General features: G+C 39.0%; 1 protein-coding gene across 2 annotated transcripts; it reads left to right on the plus strand.

The window, feature by feature from the left end:
• Positions 1 to 3,158: 3,158 nt before the first annotated feature.
• On the plus strand, positions 3,159 to 18,928 carry UPF3B (UPF3B regulator of nonsense mediated mRNA decay). 2 transcript variants are annotated; one of them, XM_019949550.3, is made up of 11 exons: positions 3,159 to 3,406; positions 4,065 to 4,171; positions 4,346 to 4,452; positions 8,710 to 8,808; positions 10,109 to 10,219; positions 11,253 to 11,296; positions 11,764 to 11,946; positions 12,350 to 12,388; positions 14,241 to 14,401; positions 14,737 to 15,031; positions 17,927 to 18,928. In XM_019949550.3, the coding sequence occupies exons 1-11, from the start codon at positions 3,230 to 3,232 to the stop codon at positions 18,074 to 18,076; spliced, it is 1,473 nt and encodes a 490-aa protein (XP_019805109.1). In that variant the 5' UTR covers positions 3,159 to 3,229; the 3' UTR covers positions 18,077 to 18,928. The 2 variants fall into 2 exon arrangements, with proteins under 2 accessions (XP_019805109.1, XP_019805111.1); XM_019949552.3 differs by lacking the exon at positions 12,350 to 12,388 and having other exon boundaries at positions 3,160 to 3,406.
• Positions 18,929 to 19,205: the final 277 nt, after the last annotated feature.

Below are 19,205 nucleotides of genomic sequence, written 5' to 3' on the forward strand. Positions count from 1 at the left end.
AAGATGGAGGGAAGGGCCACAAGCTGAGGAATATGAGCAACCTCAAGAATCTGGAAAAGACAAGGAACTAGAGTCTCTCCTAGAGCCTCCAGGGAGCAACTCAGTCCTGCCATCACCTCAGTTTTAGTCCAGTGAGACCTCTGTTGGACTTTTAACCTACAGAACTGTAAGATAATAAATTTGTGTTATTTTAACCCCCAAAATTTGTGGTAATTTGTTGCAGCAGTAATAGGAAACTAATACAGGCGTTGTGGGGAGTGATCAGGTGTTCAGTTTTGGACATGTTCAGAGAATCTGAATGTGTTAGACATCTAAGTGGAGATGTCAAATTAGGCAGTTGATATATGTCTGGAATTCAGAGGAGATGTATGGACTGGTGATATAAATTTTGGAGTAGTCAGCGAAGAGAGAAAATCCACAAGAACAGATGAGACTAACAGAGGAGTGAGCGTAGATAGAAAAGGGGTCTAAGGACTGAGCCCTGGAACACCCAACTCTGACGACTGAAATACAGCAGTTGTTTAAAGCTAGCAAGCACTCCAGAACAGGCATACACCAAGATGTAAATGCAAAGCTAAGTAGGAGTTCAGAGGCAGATAGATACTTAAGCTAGGCTTGTACGAGTGGGCAGGTGCTGGAGGCAAGAGTGAGTAACAGATCCCAAATACAGGGAAATAGCCTTGGCAACAGGAATTAGGAACACAAGCATATGCTTGGCAACAGAAGTGAGACAGTTTAAGAACGGAGTCTGGATAATATATTCCAGACGTCAGCAAAAATGGGTCCTTGGCCCTGAGCCAGCTTTCTGCCTTGGGTTTCTATTGCATCCTTAACTTGGTTCCTGCCTGCTGGGGATGTCTGTGTCTCTCTCTGGCTTATCATTTGCCCTTCTCTCCCATTTCACCTCCTTTTTCCTTAATTGCACATAATAGAGATATACTATGCTCAATTGATACTAACACTTTTTTTCACATTTTAACACCTCTGAAATCAAGATACATCTTAAAATTGATAGTGTGTCATAGTTCAATTGGCAGCATTTTTTCTTTCTTTGTATATAAAATAATGGTTTTAGATTCGATGGTATCTTAAATTTGATGAAATACAAACGCTCTATCATTTAGAGCAATATTTTTCTTTTTATTGAGATATAGGCTTGGGTTGGGAAATATCTCTGCAAGTTATGCCTCACCAGGGAAATGTCAATTCTAATCACCCTGGGACAGCTTTTGGAGCTTTTTCTTTTTCTTGAAGCTGCTGCTCTTGCTGGCAGCAGCCTCTTCAGGTCCACTGCTGAGTGGCTCCTCCTTGGAAGAGAATTTCCTCTTTTTCTTTTCTTTTTTTTACATTTTCAGTACATTAAATTTACTCATAAAAACATTCTAAAATGTACAATTTTTCCTTTTTAACAAAGTATAATAAAACATTAAAAAAACCCAAATCAGAATACTTGACATTTACAAGAGAATTTCCTCTTTTTCTTGGGGACACTTGTTTCCTGCCTCTTTAGGGTCACTAATTGGTTCCTTTTTGGAGAAAGATTTCTTCCTCTTGTAAAGACTTCCACTGCCAGCTGTCTCTTCAAGATCACTACTAACCAGCTCCTCCACGGAAAAAGATTTTTCTTGGGTTTGGAGAAGGAGACAGATTCCATTCCATTCTCCTGAGGAGCCCCCTGGGGCTTTTGCTGAGCAATATTTTTCAAGTTTTGCATTTCTTTTAATCTGAGGGGCTGAATTTCAATAAAATATAATTTACATAAAATAATATTTGCCAATTTTAAGTGTACAATTCAATGAGTTTACACAAATGTCTGCAGTCATGCAACCACCACCACCACAATCATGATAAAGAGCATTTTTTATAATTCCAAAAAGTTCCCTGGAGCCCTTCTGCAGTCAATCCCTTCTCCCCACCCCCGACGCCCCCTGGCAATCATTGATCTGCTTTCTCTCACTATGGTTTTACCTTTTCTGGAATTTCATATCAATGAGATCATACAGCATGTATTCTCTTTGTGTCCTGATTCTTTCACTCAGCATAATCGTTTTGAGATTCACTCATGTGGATGGACGTATCGCTTCATTTTTATTGCTGAGTAGTATTTAGATCTATGGATGTGCCACATTTTGTTTATGCATTAGCCGGTTGACAGATATTTGGGTTGTTTCCAGTTTGGGGCTATTACAAATAATGCATAATTAGCCTTTTTTAAAGCGGGAAGGAGGGCAATCCCATCTAAAGCAAGTTGGGTTTTATTTTATTTTCTCCTCCCTGCGGGGCATCAGTACCATGATAGGTTCCTTTTACTTTTAAAAACGGTGATGAAAACAAATCTCATACATTTTGGTTATAATGATCCTTTAATGTCAGTGTTCTGTGCGTGTTTATTAAGTGTCTGAATCCTAATCAATATAAGGAAAAAAACCTCTAAAGACTCTGAAAGGACACTTCACAACCAATGATAGAAAATACAAGTCGTTCCCCTAGTGAGGTAAACTTTGGATAACATCGGGTTTATCTGAGGAAAACAAAGCCCGCAGAAAGTATCTTTAGATCTGAAAAACACTACACTTTCAAGATTAAGGATTCCATTTACTTACAAATAGGAACCCTGAAACACCTACGACTCCAGACCTCCCGGCCAGAAGCAGCGAGCGGGGGCTGCTCTTTCTTGCGATACGCGGGCTTTTCATTGCGGTGGCCTCTCCTGTTGCGGAGCACGGGCTCTAGGTGCGCGGGCTTCAATAGTTGTGGCGCGTGGGCTCAGTAGTTTTGGCTCGTGGGCTCTAGAGCGCAGGCTCAGTAGTTGTGGCACACGGGCTTAGTTACTCAGTGGCATGTGGGATCTTCCCAGACCAGGGCTCGATCCCGTGTCCCCTGTATTGGCAGGTGGATTCTTAACCACTGCGTCACCAGGGAAGCCCGAGTAAGTGCTTTGCATGCCGGGATTTGCAGTCCGTGAAATACTCGTCCCAGCCAAGATGGCGGAGCTGCTAATGACGTGCCCCGAGGGAGTCTGGGTCGCAAGGGGATTGGGCGGTGCGGGGATTCCGCGGGCGGGAAGCTAAGACCAGGCGTCCTGAAGTCTCGCGAGATCCTGGCGGGGCCCAAAAGAAAGCAGGATTTCGCTTAGAAGGCGGGGCGTCCGTTGGGGGCGGAGTTCTGTTCGGAGTGGGCCGGGAGTCGTTAGGTGCCGGCGTAGTGGCGTTTAGGCCGGGCCACCGCGATGAGGAGCGAGACCGTGGCCATGAAGGAGGAGAAGGAGCATAGGCCTAAGGAGAAGCGAGTAACCCTCTTGACTCCCCCGGGGGCCACAGGCAGCGTCTGTGGGCCTTCGGGGGACAGCATCAAAGCGGAAGATAAGCAGGATCGGAACAAGGAGAAGAAAGAGGCGTTGAGCAAGGTGACTGGCCGGCTGTCGGCCCAGGAGAGGGCGGGACCGTTCCGCCACCCGTGGAGGATGGTTGGGAAGGGGCAATAGTGAAGAGGCCATCAAGGGTGGGAGTAGTTTGTGATAGGAAAATTAATAGAGGCTAGTTGAGGGAGTGGGTGGGTGGGGGATATTATGGTCTGGGGGCCAGATCGGGTGCATCCTTATTTGGGGAGCAATGAGGGAATTTGTGGTTTTCCTTAGAATTTTGAATTCTTTATGCTGATTGAGTAAGGATTTTATTTTAGGATGTGTTGGATGTGGTAGGGAAATATTAATAAATCAAGAATTCATGGCACCCACAAAAGACCAGGGTTGGTTTACTAATTTCTTACCACTGCTGAAAATGGGTGATAGAAAATGAGGCGAAGACCTAGTAAACTGTGGGGCTTCAGGTAAACAGAACCTGAGATTTTCCTTGCTCCAGGCAGTTCTCGTTTTTGAGAGTTGGTGTTTTTTTTTAACTACGTTACTATTATGTTTGACTAATCATTCTGAGCTTTCTGAACATTCTCTTGGGTTTTTATAAGTGATCTCATCTTTTAAAGGCCAACTTTCTTCAGGGACAGTGATTCAGGTTTGACAGAAAATTGCTTTGTACTAATTTTATTTTCCTTATTCATTTCTTAAGGTGGTAATACGGAGATTACCGCCCACTTTGACCAAGGAGCAGCTTCAGGAACATCTTCAGCCTATGCCTGAGCATGATTATTTTGAGTTTTTTTCTAATGATACTAGGTAAAATAAATAAATAAAAGAGGGAGGGGGTAAATGAAAAAGGTTTCTTCCATTCTTTTTAATCCTACTAATGTTTTCCATTTGATTTTTGAGCCTATCTTTTTAACATATGCATACTTGTAGTTCAGTCAGACACCTGCAAGCACATTGACATAATTGCTTTCCTCCCTGCAGCCTGTATCCTCATATGTATGCCAGAGCATACATCAACTTTAAAAACCAGGAGGACATTATTTTGTTCAGGGATCGTTTCGATGGTTATGTGTTCCTCGACAATAAAGGTAAGTCCTTTTAACTGAGGGGGGTGGTTTCTTTGTCATTTGTATGTTTAAGACAATGTGTGTATCACAGTGTTTTCTCGATGCCTTCATGGCGTTTCTAAAATCCTGGGTGATAAGATGAGCAACATTTAAAGAGTTTTACACATTTGATAAGCTTATGACAGCCTTATAAATAGATAATATGACTTTTTACAGTCCTCAGGTATTTGTATTAACCTATTATTTCTGTAGTTTGATCAACTGAATGAAATTGCCACAGTTTTCTCCTCCTGTGACTATTCTTTTGCCCGGTATTAGATGATCTGTTGTTTTGAGTATTTACTAGTTTCAACAGTGATACTGATAAATGACTCTTTAAACTTGTATGACAAATTTTAAATATTTACTTCTCATCTTGCTTCAAGGACTAACACTTATTTAAGTCAGATTCTTTATGTCAATAGTTGCCAGCTGGAGTACTGTTTAACATTCTAAGTTGTATATAATTAAAACATTGAACTTGATGATTTCCCACTTTGTATCCAGGAGTTTATAGGGAAGAAAAACTTCTGCCTTAACTCTCATTTTATTATCTGCTGCTTGCAACATTTAGTCAGAGAATGTCCACACTTCCATTTGCCACTTTTCTTTTGACTTTGCAATCATAGGTGAATGATGTGTCTTTTTGTTAGGTTATGTTTTTTCAGTATTAGTTCAAAGTTGGTAAAAAGGAAATCTTTGTCAGGAAATATGCCAGTAAAAGTTGAAGGATTGCTACTGTGTTTGTCCAGCTTTTATTAATCCCCTCAAACCGGCTACTTCTCCACTCCAAGTTTATTCCAGTAGATAGCAGTGATTTCCTGGAAATCTGAGTTGTGTTTAACTTTTTTCCTCTCTTTTTTATCCCTTACATTTAAACAAGTGATGGATTTTGTCAATTTACTGCTTTTTAATATCTTGTTCATCTAGACTTAGTAATACTTTCACACTTTATATCCTCATCACCAAATGCTTAGACAACCAGTCTCTAACCTTATAGGATTTTCCATTTTTTTCCACTTTCTGTATAATTTAATAGTCTTATATTGCCATGAAATTAATCTTTTTGAAAATAGTGACTTAAGATAGCAGTTGTGAACAAAAGTCCGAATTCCTTAGTCTGGTAGTCAGCATCTTCCATAGTTTGGCCTCACTTCTGTTTTTTTCAGCCTGTCTTCCACAATTTCCTTTTGTTTCAGTCTGGTTTATCTGTTCCTTCTCAAATGTATCAGTTATTAAGGTAATATGATTCTGCATTCACTAGGATTTCTAAAACCTTGTTTCCTGTGTGACTGCTTTGTGATGCCTAATGGTCAATTCTAGTAATTTATCCTGGCTTATGTTTACATGCCAAAGATCTAAGGATGGAATTTTTTTTTTTGCGGTACGCGGGCCTCTCACTGCTATGGCCTCTCCCGTTGCGGAGCACAGGCTCCGGACGCGCAGGCCCAGCGGCCATGGCTCACGGGCCCAGCCGCTCCCTGGCATGTGGGATCCTCCCAGACCGGGGCACGAACCCGCGTCCCCTGCATTGGCAGGCGGACTCCCAACCACTGCGCCACCAGGGAAGCCCAGGATGGAATTTTATACCTTGTATGACATTATTCTATAGCAGGGATCTGGTGTATTTTTCCAGTAGTCACTTGGGTTTTTTTTTTTTAATTGAGATATAACTCACATACCATAAAATTCAATGGTTTTTAGTATATTCACAAGTTTTGTAACCATTACCACTATGTAATTCCAGAATGTATACATCACTTCAAAAAGAATCCTGTATTCATTAGCAGTCATCTCCCATTCTCCTCTCCCGCTAGACCCTGGCAACCACTGATCTAACTATGGATTTCCTTATTCTGGACATTTCATATGAACTGAATCATACAATATGTGGCCTTTTGTGACTGCCTCTTTTACTTAGTATGTTTTCAAGGTTCATCCATGTCATAGTATGTATCATTACCTCGTTACTTTTTTTGGTTTTTTGCATTATTAAAAATTGTGGTAAAATGCACAAATAAAATTTACCATCTTAACCATTTTTAAATGTGCAGTTCAGTAGTGTTGAGTACATTCACGTTGTTCTGCAACCAATCTCTAGAACTTCTTCTTGTAAGGTTGAAACTCTACCTGTTAAACAACTCCCCATTTCTCCCTCTCCCAGCCTCTTGCAACTACATTCTACCTCCATGAACCACCCTTCTGTCTATGAAGTTGACCATTCTAGGTACCTCATATAAGTGGAATCATAGTATTTGACTTCTAGTGACTAGCTTATTTCACTTAGCATAATGTCCTTAAGGTTAATCCATGTTGTAGCATGTGTCAGAATCTCCTTTTCCATTGTATGTATATACTTCATTTTCTTTATCCATTCATCTGTTGAGGGACATTTGGCTATTGTGAATAATGCTGCTATGAATGTACAAGCATCTGTTCAAGTCTCTGCTTTCACTTCTTTTGAATACATACCCAAAAGTGGAATTGCGGGGTCATATGGTAATTCTATTTTTAATTTTTTTGAGGAACCACCATACCGTTTTCCATAGTGGCTGCACCATTTTATATTCCCACCAGCAATGCATGAAGGTTCTAATTTCTCCATGTCCTTGCCAACATTTGCTATTTTCTGGGGTTTTTTTCCCCTTTAATAGTAATCATTCTGACAGGTATAAGATGGTATTTCATTGTGGTTTTGATTGGCATTTCCCTAATGATTAGTGAGGTAATAGTTTAATCTTTTCATATGCTTGAGCACATAGCATCTTTTCATTTGCTTATTGGCCATTTGTATACCATCTCTGGAGAAATGTCTATTCGAGTCCTTTGAACATTTTTTAATCAGATTATTTGGGGTTTTTTTTGTTGAGTTGTAGGAGTTCTTTACGTATTCTGTATATTGACCCCTTATCAGATATATGATTTGCAAATATTTTCTCCAATTCTATAGGCTTCCTTTTCTCTCTGTTGATTATGTCCCTAGATGCACAGAAGTTCTTAATTTTTTTTTAATTTATTTATTTTATTTATTTTTATTTTTGGCTGCGTTGAGTCTTTGTTGCTGGGCACAGGCTTTCTCTAGTTGTGGCAAGTGGAGCTGCTCTTCATTGTGGTGCGCGGGCTTCTCATTGTGGTGGCTTCTCTTGTTGCGGAGCATGGGCTCTAGGCGCACAGGCTTCAGTAGTTGTGGCTCGCGGGCTCTAGAGCACAGGCTCAGGAGTTGTGGCACACAGGCTTAGTTGCTCCGCGGCATGTGGGATATTCCCGGACCAGGGCTCGAACCCGTGTCCCCTGCATTGGCAGGCGGATTCCCAACCACTGTGCCACCAGGGAAGCCCCATAAGTTCCTAATTTTGATGTAGCACAGTTTATCTATTTTTCACTTTTGTTGCCTGTGCTTTGGTGTCTCCTGGTGTATTTTTTAATAACAGCTTTACTGAGATATAATGCATATGCCATAAAATTCACCCTTTTAAAGTGTACTGTTCAGTGTTTTTTAGTATATTCACAGAGTTGTGCAGCTGTCGCCACAATCTAATTTTAGAACACATTTCTCTAAAGAGAAACCTCATACCCATTAGCTGTTACTCCTTATCTCTAGACAAGCACTAACCTACTTTCTATCTCTGTAGCTTTACCTGTTCTAGAGATTTCTGATGTATATTTTTGCACTTATAAAAAATCAATTTTATTAAGGTATAATTTACATATTAAAATGCATCCATTTTATGTGTGCATTTGGTGACTTTTGACATATTTATACCCCTGTATAATCAGTATTGTGATCTGGTTTTTTTGTTTGTTCGTTTGTTTGTTTTGGCCATGCTGCATGGCTTGCAGGATCTTAGTTCCCCCACTAGGGATTGAACCTAGGCCCCTGCAATGAAAGTGCCGAGTACTAACCACTGGACTGGCAGGGAATTCCCTCTGATGTATTTTTTAAATGAAAATTAGTTTGTAGATTTTTTTCCCCCCACATATCACAATATCACACTTAGAAGTTGAATTTAAGTGAGTATTTTAATTCCCTCCCATATCTTTTCACTAAGTTATCAGTATGAACTGGGAGCTCCTTTGGCAACATGTTGATTTTAGTTGTGCCAATGTGATTTATGCCTGTTGGGAGACCTATTCAGACCACTGTCATCAAAGGAAGCCTAGAGAGTGGTGGGTTGAGTCTCTTGTATCCACTTTTGACCTTTTCTTTCTTACAACAAGTATGCTATTTTTTCTAAACAGGTCAGGAATATCCTGCCATAGTAGAATTTGCACCTTTTCAAAAAGCTGCAAAAAAGAAGACTAAGAAAAGAGATACTAAAGTTGGGACTATCGATGATGGTACAGTATAGCTCTAGTTATGTAATGCTAATGCCATGTTTTTTTTAATTTAATTTTTATTTTATATTGGAATATAGTTGATTTACAATGTTGTGTTAGTTTCAGGTGTACAGCAAAGTGATTCTGTTATACATATACATATATTTATTCTTTTTCAGGTTCTTTTCCCATATGGGTTATTACAGAATATTGAGTAGAGTTCCCTGTGTTGTATATATAGTAGGGCCATGGGTTTTTTAAAAATATTACCTTTGTGGGAATTAAGTGGACTCCAATCTTTTAAATTAAGAAAACATAGGAAATAAAGTTCATGAGAGATGTAATTCACTGATGAAAGCTTTGCTTGTTAGAATGGAGGTGGGTTTCCTCTAGTTTTCACTCTCTTTGGCTAATGGCTTTTCATCCCTTCACCATTAAGCAATATATTTTGACTGTTGAGTAGTAAATCACCTTAGGTATATTAGAAGACAATGGGAAAAAATCAGATGTTTCAAATTACAACTCCTTGAGGCCTCTTACCATTTTTATGATTATTTATTTGACTTTTGGTTTCCATTTTTATAAAGAGGAAGCGTTATCATTGAGAGCTGTGATGGAAAATTTTCTATACTTGAGTAACTTAATATAAAGTATCTGTAGTGGCCAGTCCTGTTTTCTAGGCTTTGAATATGCAGTTAACTGCACACATAGTAATTCCATTGAACTGAAATACTAGAACTAAAAAACTGAAATAATTGCCATTTACAGTAAACTGGATCCAGATTTTGAGATCTCTGTAATGTGGTTGTGTTGGCTAAGGACTTAGCTGCAATATTTTATATCAGATGGGCATTTTAGAATCAACTAGTTTGGTTTCCATTATTTATTACTATAATGGGTATTTTATAAGGAAAACACAGAAAAGACTCAACACACAGCTGCTTATTGATTATATCATAGATTCAGACCGTGAAGACTAGATCAAGTGACATGCTCCACAGTGCATGCTCCAGATACAACATAATGACTCAGATGTGTTACCCTTTCTGATGTCAGAGGCATCTAGGAAAGAATTCCAGAAGTTACTATCACCTCTAGTGCCACATCTAGGACATCTGCCCTCATTTATCTGTTTAGAACACCTGATTTTCATATGCTGAGTTTAATTAAAGTGAGGTGTACTGATGCAGAAACTGCTTACATGCTATAAATGATAGTCTCTGAAGGTCCCATAACTATGGCTTGCAGTTCTCCCATAGATAATATTTCCTATTTTGTTTAAAGTCTGCTATGTTTTCTATTTACTTAAACAATTATTTAGATCCAGAATATAGAAAATTTTTGGAAAGTTATGCTGCAGATAATGAGAAAATGACATCTACTCCAGAGACACTGCTAGAGGAAATAGAAGCAAAAAATAGAGAATTAATAGGTAAGTGGGCAAAAGGAATTAAGGGCAACAGCTTTTTCATCAGAAGACCTGTCAGACTCCCACTTCTGTCACTTGCTAGCTGTTTGACCATGGGAAAGGCACTAACTTCTTTAAGACTCTGTTTGTTCTACTATAAAGTGCAGATAATACCTGCCTCACAGGATTATGAGAATGCATTGATAAGATGGGAAAAATTCTGACTTATTTAGTGCCACACAAATGTAACAGAAGTATAAAAAGTTTGAAGACTCATATAGGACCTTAAGATGTTGGTAAGCCTTTGAAGATCAATTGGTGTTTTCTAGTAATAAGCTCATATTCCTAAAAAAAATTTTGACCTGAAAATGTCAAAAAATGAAGTTAGTTACTGCAAAATTGAAAACCACTTGAGAAATTCTAGCTTGGATATTGGTTTTAGTAGTAAGTTGTCACTACTATATCAGCTCTAAACATAAGCACAGCCTCTGACCCAGGATTTCCACTCCTAGGAATTTATCCTAGGAAGGAAGTATGTTTTGCAAAAAGCTAGCTACAAGGTTAGATAGCATTGTTCAGAATATTGAAGAATGAGTTAAATATTCTTCTAAAACTTGGTTTTTATTAATGGATGCATAATATAAGCCCATCTCCGATACTTTCCATAGAATAAATTCCCAGAAGTGGAATTATGGGGTCAAAAGTATTAGATATTTTTAGCCCCTTACCCCAGTTTCTTCCTGGTTGAGCAAATTTATACTCCCATCTGTAAAACAAGAGAATGTCCTTTGCACTTTATTCTCACTGACCGGGAATTGCTCTTTTTAATAATTGTTTTATTGTTTTAATTTGAATTTCTTAACTTTTAAAAAATTATTTTAAACCTTCAGAATCGAAATAGAATACTGTAAAACTTCTTTCCAATAATATAGTTGTGAACTTACTGTTTAAGGGGTGTAGTTTTCCCACCTTGGGTGGTTGGCAGGGAATGTCAGAAAACAGAATCCTTTCTAGGGGTTGATTAAGTATTATTAATAATCTGTTTACATTTATGTAGCTAAAAAGACAACCCCACTTTTGAGCTTCCTGAAAAACAAGCAGGTAAACCTTTTGTTTTTATAGTTCTCTCAATACTTCTATTTCATTGGTTTGCATTCTGTGAATATAAGAGCATTGGGATCCTATAGGAGAGATAGCTGCTTCTTCTACCATTATTCTTTAAAGAGTTGGCTCATTGGCCTCACTCTCTGGCCTTCTTCTTCACTCTGGTTGTTGGACCAAAGATTCACTCTGCAAAACCAGGGAGTCCTTAGCTTGCTCCAGAGACACTCTCTTGATTTCCTGAAAGCCTCTGGATAATGTAGTAAGGCAGCATTGGGAGACTCTGATATTAGCAGGCCCTGGTCTTTATTCTCTCTCATATTTTGAATGGGGTGGTGAGGGGGTTAGGGAGATAGAAAATGGGAAGGAAAGATGATATAGTTAAGTGGGTGCCCACCGTACCTTCAAGACTAAGTTTTTGGTGGCAGTTATCTTGTTTGAAGGTTTGTGTTGATGTTTCTTTCTAGAGGATGAGAGAAGAAAAGAGAGAAGAAAGAAGGAGGCGAGAAATAGAAAGAAAAAGACAAAGAGAAGAAGAGAGGAGGAAGTGGAAAGAAGAAGAGAAACGAAAAAGGAAAGATATAGAAAAGCTAAAGAAGATAGACAGAGTTCCAGAAAGGGACAAATTAAAGGATGAACCAAAGATTAAGGTATGAAAATAACTTAAACTGACTGCATGTTGCTGAAATTTGCATGTACTGTATCTACTTCTTCAAATATGCATGCATCTTGTGTTGGTGTAAACAGTTTTTTTGGTTTTGTTTTTGTCTTTTTTGGGGGGGGAGTGAATCAACAGAAGCCTTTCCTATAATAGTAATAGTATTATTCTTTTAATTTAAGATAATTTTAAAGATTAAGTAGTTTACATGGTATTCAGTGCAGATCTGTGTTATTTTTAATCATTGAAAATGTTCAATTTTGGATTATTATTTTCTCAATTCTTCATAAATAAGGGCTTAGGGCTGGCTGGCATGAATTACGGGTTTTATTCAGCTTTTCCTTCATTTTTGATACATGAAGTTGCCTCATCTGTTTGTTTTCCACTGTCCTCAGGTACACAGGTTTCTGTTACAAGCTGTGAATCAGAAAAATGTAAGGACCAAGTACATGATACAGAGCACCTAGTATCATGTCACACACACAGGTCTTAGTTAATAAGTCCTTTTGGTGGTGGTGGTAGTGTTACCTGTAGAAAACCCCTTCAGACTGACCTAAGTCTTCTTAAAAGCTGAGCCATTTTAAATTCCTACCTTAGAAGGAAGCTCAGATGACTTGCTGATGCTCTGCTGTGTACCCAGGAGCTTCAACAATATACAGCTAGAGGACAACCATGCCTAAAGAGCTCTTTCCCTTCTCTTCTTTTTATATGCCTCTCATAACTGGCTGCCTTGTGGGAGTACTAGGGATATACCCCCTGCATTATGTCCTTTCCCCTCTCACAGGATTCCCCACGTTACCTTCTTGCATCTACCTGGGAATCTGTGAGCAGCAGATTCTGATTAATATATTGCATGTAGGAAGAGGAAAACCTATAGAAAGATCCCAGCCTTGCTACTTCCCTTCTGAGGGCATGGCTTGGCAGCCCTTACTTCAGCGAACTTCCTGGGGAAGTACTTGTACATAGTACTTCAGAGAAAGTCAGAGAAAATCTCACCGAGGTGATGGCAGGGTCTCCTTTTACCTCCTCAAAATTCAGCCGTTCACGTGGCTAGGGTTCCCCTAGGCTCTCCAGGACTCATTATTGGTGATAAGGGGCTTGGCGGCAGGGTGGGGAGGTTCCCATCTTAATTCCTTCTAGCGATTTCTCTGTCCGCCATGCCACAAGTGACTTGACTTGCTATTTCTGTCAGCAAGGCAGAAGGTAGAGCCAGCCATGCTAGAGATATCCGTTAATGTTCTTATTAGAGTAATGAACATCTTGGCTTCTAACAAAGATGTTCATTAGAGAAATAAGAACACTTCCAGTGAAACCTGCACATGGTATCCTCACTTTACACTGGTGCCTTCTTAGTGTCCAGTTTGGACTCACCATTTGCAGTGGCTGTCTGTGTGCTGAAACACTTCATGCTTAAGTCTTGTGGTGCTTTGCCTCTTGCTTGGTGGCTTGTATGATGCCTTCACCCTGAGATGAAACTTTCTATGATGCCTTCACTCTGAGACTTGAAATTCTTCTATTTTGACTAAAAATCTCTCTGAATATCCAACACTTGGGGGTATTCTAGAGAGATTTATAGCAGTGGCATGAGAAAGAAATTTTTGTTAGCAATTTGGACTTTATAAACCACTTTTAGTTTAGAATTGCATTCTGTCATATATATGACATTGAGCAGAATTCCTATTCAGTACAGATGGAACTTCACAGTTCCATTGTATGAGGTATTTGGATTTTTAAATCAAATGCCAAATAATTTTTGCTTTTCATCTCTAATGATAATATGATTGTACCATCATAAGTATGTAACTACTCTCAGACTCAAGGCAAAATTATTCCTGCAATGGATCTCTCCTTTGGTGACCAAGGTATTTGTCATTATAATTACTACGTAAAAATAGTCCAGCAGTAATGATCTGCTTAGCATTTTAAATTCATACCATATTTTCCTATCAAGTTATGCCAACATGCTGGGCTACAGAAGGCATACTTGAAAGTGTACATTGGTCTACTTAAAGGTTGACCCATTTAAGCCAAAGGAGTCTTGATCCTATTGCCACAAAGTGATTAAACCACTTCATTTGAGTGGATAACACTTTCACATTAATAGCGTCCTTTTAGCAAATTACTGCTCTCATGCACTAGTTGTTCACCTGAAAGTTTATGAGTACCTGCAGAGACGGGGGCCTTCTATAGCCTAAATTGAAAATATTTAGTATATTATTTTCTTTGGTAGAATCAGAAGACAATGTCCCACCCTTCAAAATAAACTTAAATTTGTTCTCTTTAAAGCTGCTCAAGAAGCCAGAAAAAGGCGATGAAAAAGAAGTGGACAAAAGAGAAAAGGTCAAGAAATTGGACAAAGAGAATCTGAGTGATGAAAGAGCCAGTGGGCAGAGTTGTCCATTGCCCAAACGTTCTGATGGTGAATTTAAAGATGAAAAGCCTAAGAGGTCGGTAGTTGAGGGCTCTTTGGTACATTTGTTTTTGGTATGTTTCTAGGTGCTAGTTTTACTGCTACTTTCTGGACTTGTACCTGAATCAAGATACTTGGTTTTACGAGGTGTAGGGGGATGAGGAGGACAGGTTTCAAATATTTTAGTATCTTAATCTGGGTGAATGACTTTGGGGTTTTTTTTTAATTGTTTTTCAAAATACTAGTAGTTTTTTTTTAATGCTGCTCCAAAAGTTCAACCTCATTGTAGTGGCCAAGTCAGGATCAGAATGTTCCTGCATTTGTGATTAGAAGAACTTTGAGGGTGCATACTCAGATTTGTTTCTCACGCAGACCTGAAGATGAGAGTGGCAGAGAATACAGGGAGAGGGAGCGGGATTATGAACGAGACCAAGAGCGCGCCCTGCGGGAAAGAGAGAGGCTGAAGCGGCAGGAGGAAGAGCGCCGCAGGCAGAAGGAGCGCTACGAGAAAGAGAAGGCTTTTAAAAGAAAGGAAGAAGAAATGAAAAAAGAGAAAGAAGCCCTTCGGGATAAAGGAAAGAAGCCTGAAAGTACAGAACCAGTAGGCAGCTCAGAAAAAACTGAAAAGAAAGAAGAAGTGGTTAAGAGAGATCGCATAAGAAACAAGGTGCTGCTTTTCGTTAAACTTATTTTCATGAGGATTTCTTTTTCTTTTCCTGCAAGTATAAAGGAAAGGGCTAGCTCGTTGTTCATTATAGAATTTTAGGGGAACTTTAACTATCTGCACCTTTTTTTCAGTCTTGGTGGGGTCCTTTTATTAACTTATTGTTAATAAGTTTGTGTATGTATTTCAAACACACACAAAAGTAGAGAGAACAGAGGAATAATGTGATGTACCCATCACCCAGCTTCAGCAATTATCACCTCATGGCCAATCTTCTTTCTACTCTAGCCTATCTTACTCCTACTGGATTATTTTCAAGCAAATCCTAGACAGATAATCTCTTCTTTAAATACGTCAATATTAAGAGTAAAGACTTTTTTTTTTGGCCACGCCCCGAGGTGGCATGCAGGATCTTAGTTCCCCAGCCAGAGATCGAACCCATACCCCCTGCAGTGGAAATGCAGAGTTTTAACCACTGGACTGCCAGGGAAGTCCCAAAGGCTTTTTTTCTTTTTCTTTTTTTTTTTTTGTTTTTTTTTTCTGGTACACGGGCCTCTCACTGTTGTGGCCTCTCCTGTTGCGGAGTGCAGGCTCCGGACGTGCAGGCCCAGCGGCCATGGCTCACGGGCCCAGCCACTCCGCGGCATGTGGGATCTTCCCGAACTGGGGCACGAACCCGTGTCCCCTGCATCGGCAGGCGGACTCTCAACCACTGCACCACCAGGGAAGCCCAAGACTCTTTTTCTTAATAAAATAACCCTAATATCATTTTCACACCAGAAAAAAAAAAAAAAACTGACAATAACTCCTTAGCATCCTACCTACTCAGTGTTCAGATTTTCCCAATTGTCTCATTAACATCTTTTTTATAGGCTCTAAACAAGGTCCACAAACTGTATTTGCTTGAAATGTTCCCTTAAGTGTCTCTTAATCTAGACAATTCCTCCTCCTCTTGCTTTCCTACCATTTATTTGTTGCAGAATCCAGTTTGCCCTGTAGAGCTTCTAACAGTCCAGATTGGCTAATTACATCCCTGTGGTATCATTTAACATGTTCCTCTACCTTCTGTGTTTCCTTGAAAACCAGTAGTCATATCTAGAGCAGTGTCAGCAAATTTTTTCTGTCAAGGGCCAGATGGTAAATATTTCAGGCTTTGTGGGCCATGTGGTCTCTGTCACAACCGGTAAGCTTTGTAGGAAAGTAGGCATAGACAACATGTAAAAGAATAAGCCTGGCTGTGTGCCAATCAAACTTTATTCACAAAAACAGGTGGCCCCTCATCTAGAGGCCTGAATATATTCAGACTCAATTGTTGGCAAGAATACTTGATAGGTGGTGTTGTGCAGTTCCTACTGCATCATATCAGGAAGCATACAATGTCTGGGTATCCTTTTATTGTGACGTTAAGATTGACCGATAGTAATCGTATTATGGTTATGTGATAGGATGTCCTTGCTCTTAAGATACACAGGCTGAAATATTTAGCAATGAAGGGTCATGATGTCTGCACTTACTCTCAAATGGTTCTGCAAAAATATAATGTGTCTATATACGTGTATGCCTGCACACACTAGAGTCGGAAAAGGCACATGTGACAAAATGTTAACCATCGTGAATCTAGGAGAAAGGTATGAGGTATTTGTTGTACAAGTTTGGCAACATTTCTATAGATTAAAAATTTTTTAAGATAAAAAGTTGGAAAAACAACTGATCAATTAGTTCAGGTATTATAAGCCTGATCCATATATTATAAAAATTTTTATCAGCTTTTCTCCTGATAATTTTGTTTAGATGCGTTATTTCATAAGGTGGAGGAAAGGCAAGAAAAGCATTTGATCCTTTCCCTTTATTTACAGTATTCAGAGTAATGAGTTGGTGTCCCAGCAACTTGTAGGGGCTATCCATGAGTTTTGTTCCGTTTAGTCTTTAAGAACTTGTGGATTTAGAAATATTTGGTGTACTCCAACTTGTTACTATCAGTTATTGTCCTTGTTGATGGATGTTTAAATTGTCCCATCTTTGCACAGTAGGAGCCCCATCATCTGTTTCTTTAAATGCTACGCAGCAGTCTCATTTGTTTTAACGTTTCATCTTGTTAAAATAGTGAAATATTTTGCTGGAATTATTCACTTGGGAATAATGCTTTAAGCCTAACTTTCATATGTCAGAGAGAAAGGGCAAGGAAGGCTCATGTCTTGTTTTATTGAATTTGAAAAAAGGCCTATACATGTAAGTTTTCCAGGGTCATACTGTCATAACCAAACACATTACTTGAACTGAGGGGTACCTGGTGACTTTATTGAGGATTATTTAGGAACCTGAGATCTAAAGTGCCACCTAGAGAGTCTCAAACTAGGCTATTACCTTGTTAAACCTGAATTAAGAGACAGTCATATTTGTGCTAAGTTACAAGGGTCTGAGCTCATAACTTCAGGGAGGTCTTCATTTAAGACTTTGCATTCTTTATTATTTTTGTTTTTACTCCTAAAATTTTCTCAGGTGGTGGTGCATTTTAAAGTGAATTTACTGATGGGGAAGAGAGCCAGTGGCCATGGTTTCTAAGGAAAAACTATTCAAGCTGATTCAGTTCATCTTGAGATGGTTGAGAAAATTAGGCAGTAGACTTATCAAAAATTTACTCTAGGCATATAAAATAATACGTATTTTTAACTGTTGCTTAAAAAGTGAAACGGTTGTTTTTCTTTGTAGATAGGGGAAAGGAAGCGGGCAGTTTGAAGCAAATTAACCATCGGCACTTACTGTCACGTACTGTGCCCTCACATTTTGGTCTTGTGTGGGTTCTTTTTGGTATATGTCAATATATAACTTATGACTCTGAAAATCCCCTGTAAATGCTTAGTAGCAGTGTTGTAACATTAACATTTCATTTTACTTTAGGATCGCCCAGCAATGCAGCTTTACCAACCAGGAGCTCGAAGCCGAAATCGACTCTGTCCCCATGATGACAGCACCAAGTCTGGAGATTCAACCATAGAAAAAAAGCAGGAAAGTGGTATTAGCCATAGAAAAGAAGGAAGCGAGGAGTGATAGGTCCAAATGGCCTTAGGTGTCCTGACTGTCTAGGCAGCCAAAGAGCACGAATTAAGCAATCCAGAAGTGCCTTCAGGGCAAAGGAATAGAGAGAGAGAAAGGGGGTCGCTGTGCTGGTGGGGTACACTGCAGAGGAGTATGTTTTGCGTCAAAGCAGGAGCCCGATTGCAGGTTCAGATTGGAAGTACAATTTCATTTTTTATGCAGTTCATACAAATTAATTTTAAAGTGTCAGACAAAGCTGAGGGAGAGGACATACATTGCAGTTTGCAGGCAGGAGACGTCAAGAGAGGACTTAATTAGGTATGACACGAGAAGAAGATACGGGAACTGGCTCTAAAATCAAAAGGTTTTGTTAATCCTGGATTGAATTTTCTTAATTTCAGTGGAGCAGAGTCACTTTGAAGTCTTGTTCAGATCTAGTTATAGTCATTGTTGTTGATAACTGTTGACTTTGTGTAGTGTAGAAGCAACAAGCATGTAATTGTAATACAAGTACAGTGAAGGATATAACAGATTTTCGCTTCTGCAAAAATTTAAATAGTCATGTCTTGTCTATATCCTATGTCCTAAAGTTTTAGGATTAGTTTTAGTTTTTTGTTTGCTTACGTGAGCTTAGCATAAAAAAAACTTTTTTAACATCTCCTTTTGCCTTTAGCAATTTTTATATTACTAAAGCTTAACCCTTAGTTGGTGCTTGACAATCCAGTCTTTGTTTTATCTTAGGTCTGGAGCTGAGTGCCTACCGTCTCCAGGAAGGAAACTGCACCAATATTTGTTCCTGTTAAATAGCAACTTTTAATCTTAGTTTGTTTTGCGTCGATATCAATAAACATCAACATCACTCAAGTACGAAGCTAAGTGTTTATTAACTTTACAAAATAGCTGTTAGTTTTGAGAAATTAAGCTTTTGATACTTAATTAACCTTTTGGGAATTTTGAAAGTGGATGAATGATATTTGTTACTACCTTCACTAGCACTATGCCTATATTTTGCTCACCTAGAAGACCAAATCATTGTTCACCAGTCTTGTTCCGTAAGAACCAAAATGTCTGGACAACATCCTTGAGCTGCTGCTTCATTTCCATCCTGCCGTCTTCTCTAATGTGACATCAGTTTGCCTTT

Source organism: Tursiops truncatus, chromosome X (assembly GCF_011762595.2).
Source record: "Tursiops truncatus isolate mTurTru1 chromosome X, mTurTru1.mat.Y, whole genome shotgun sequence".
In the NCBI taxonomy this organism is placed as follows: Eukaryota; Metazoa; Chordata; class Mammalia; order Artiodactyla; family Delphinidae; genus Tursiops; species Tursiops truncatus.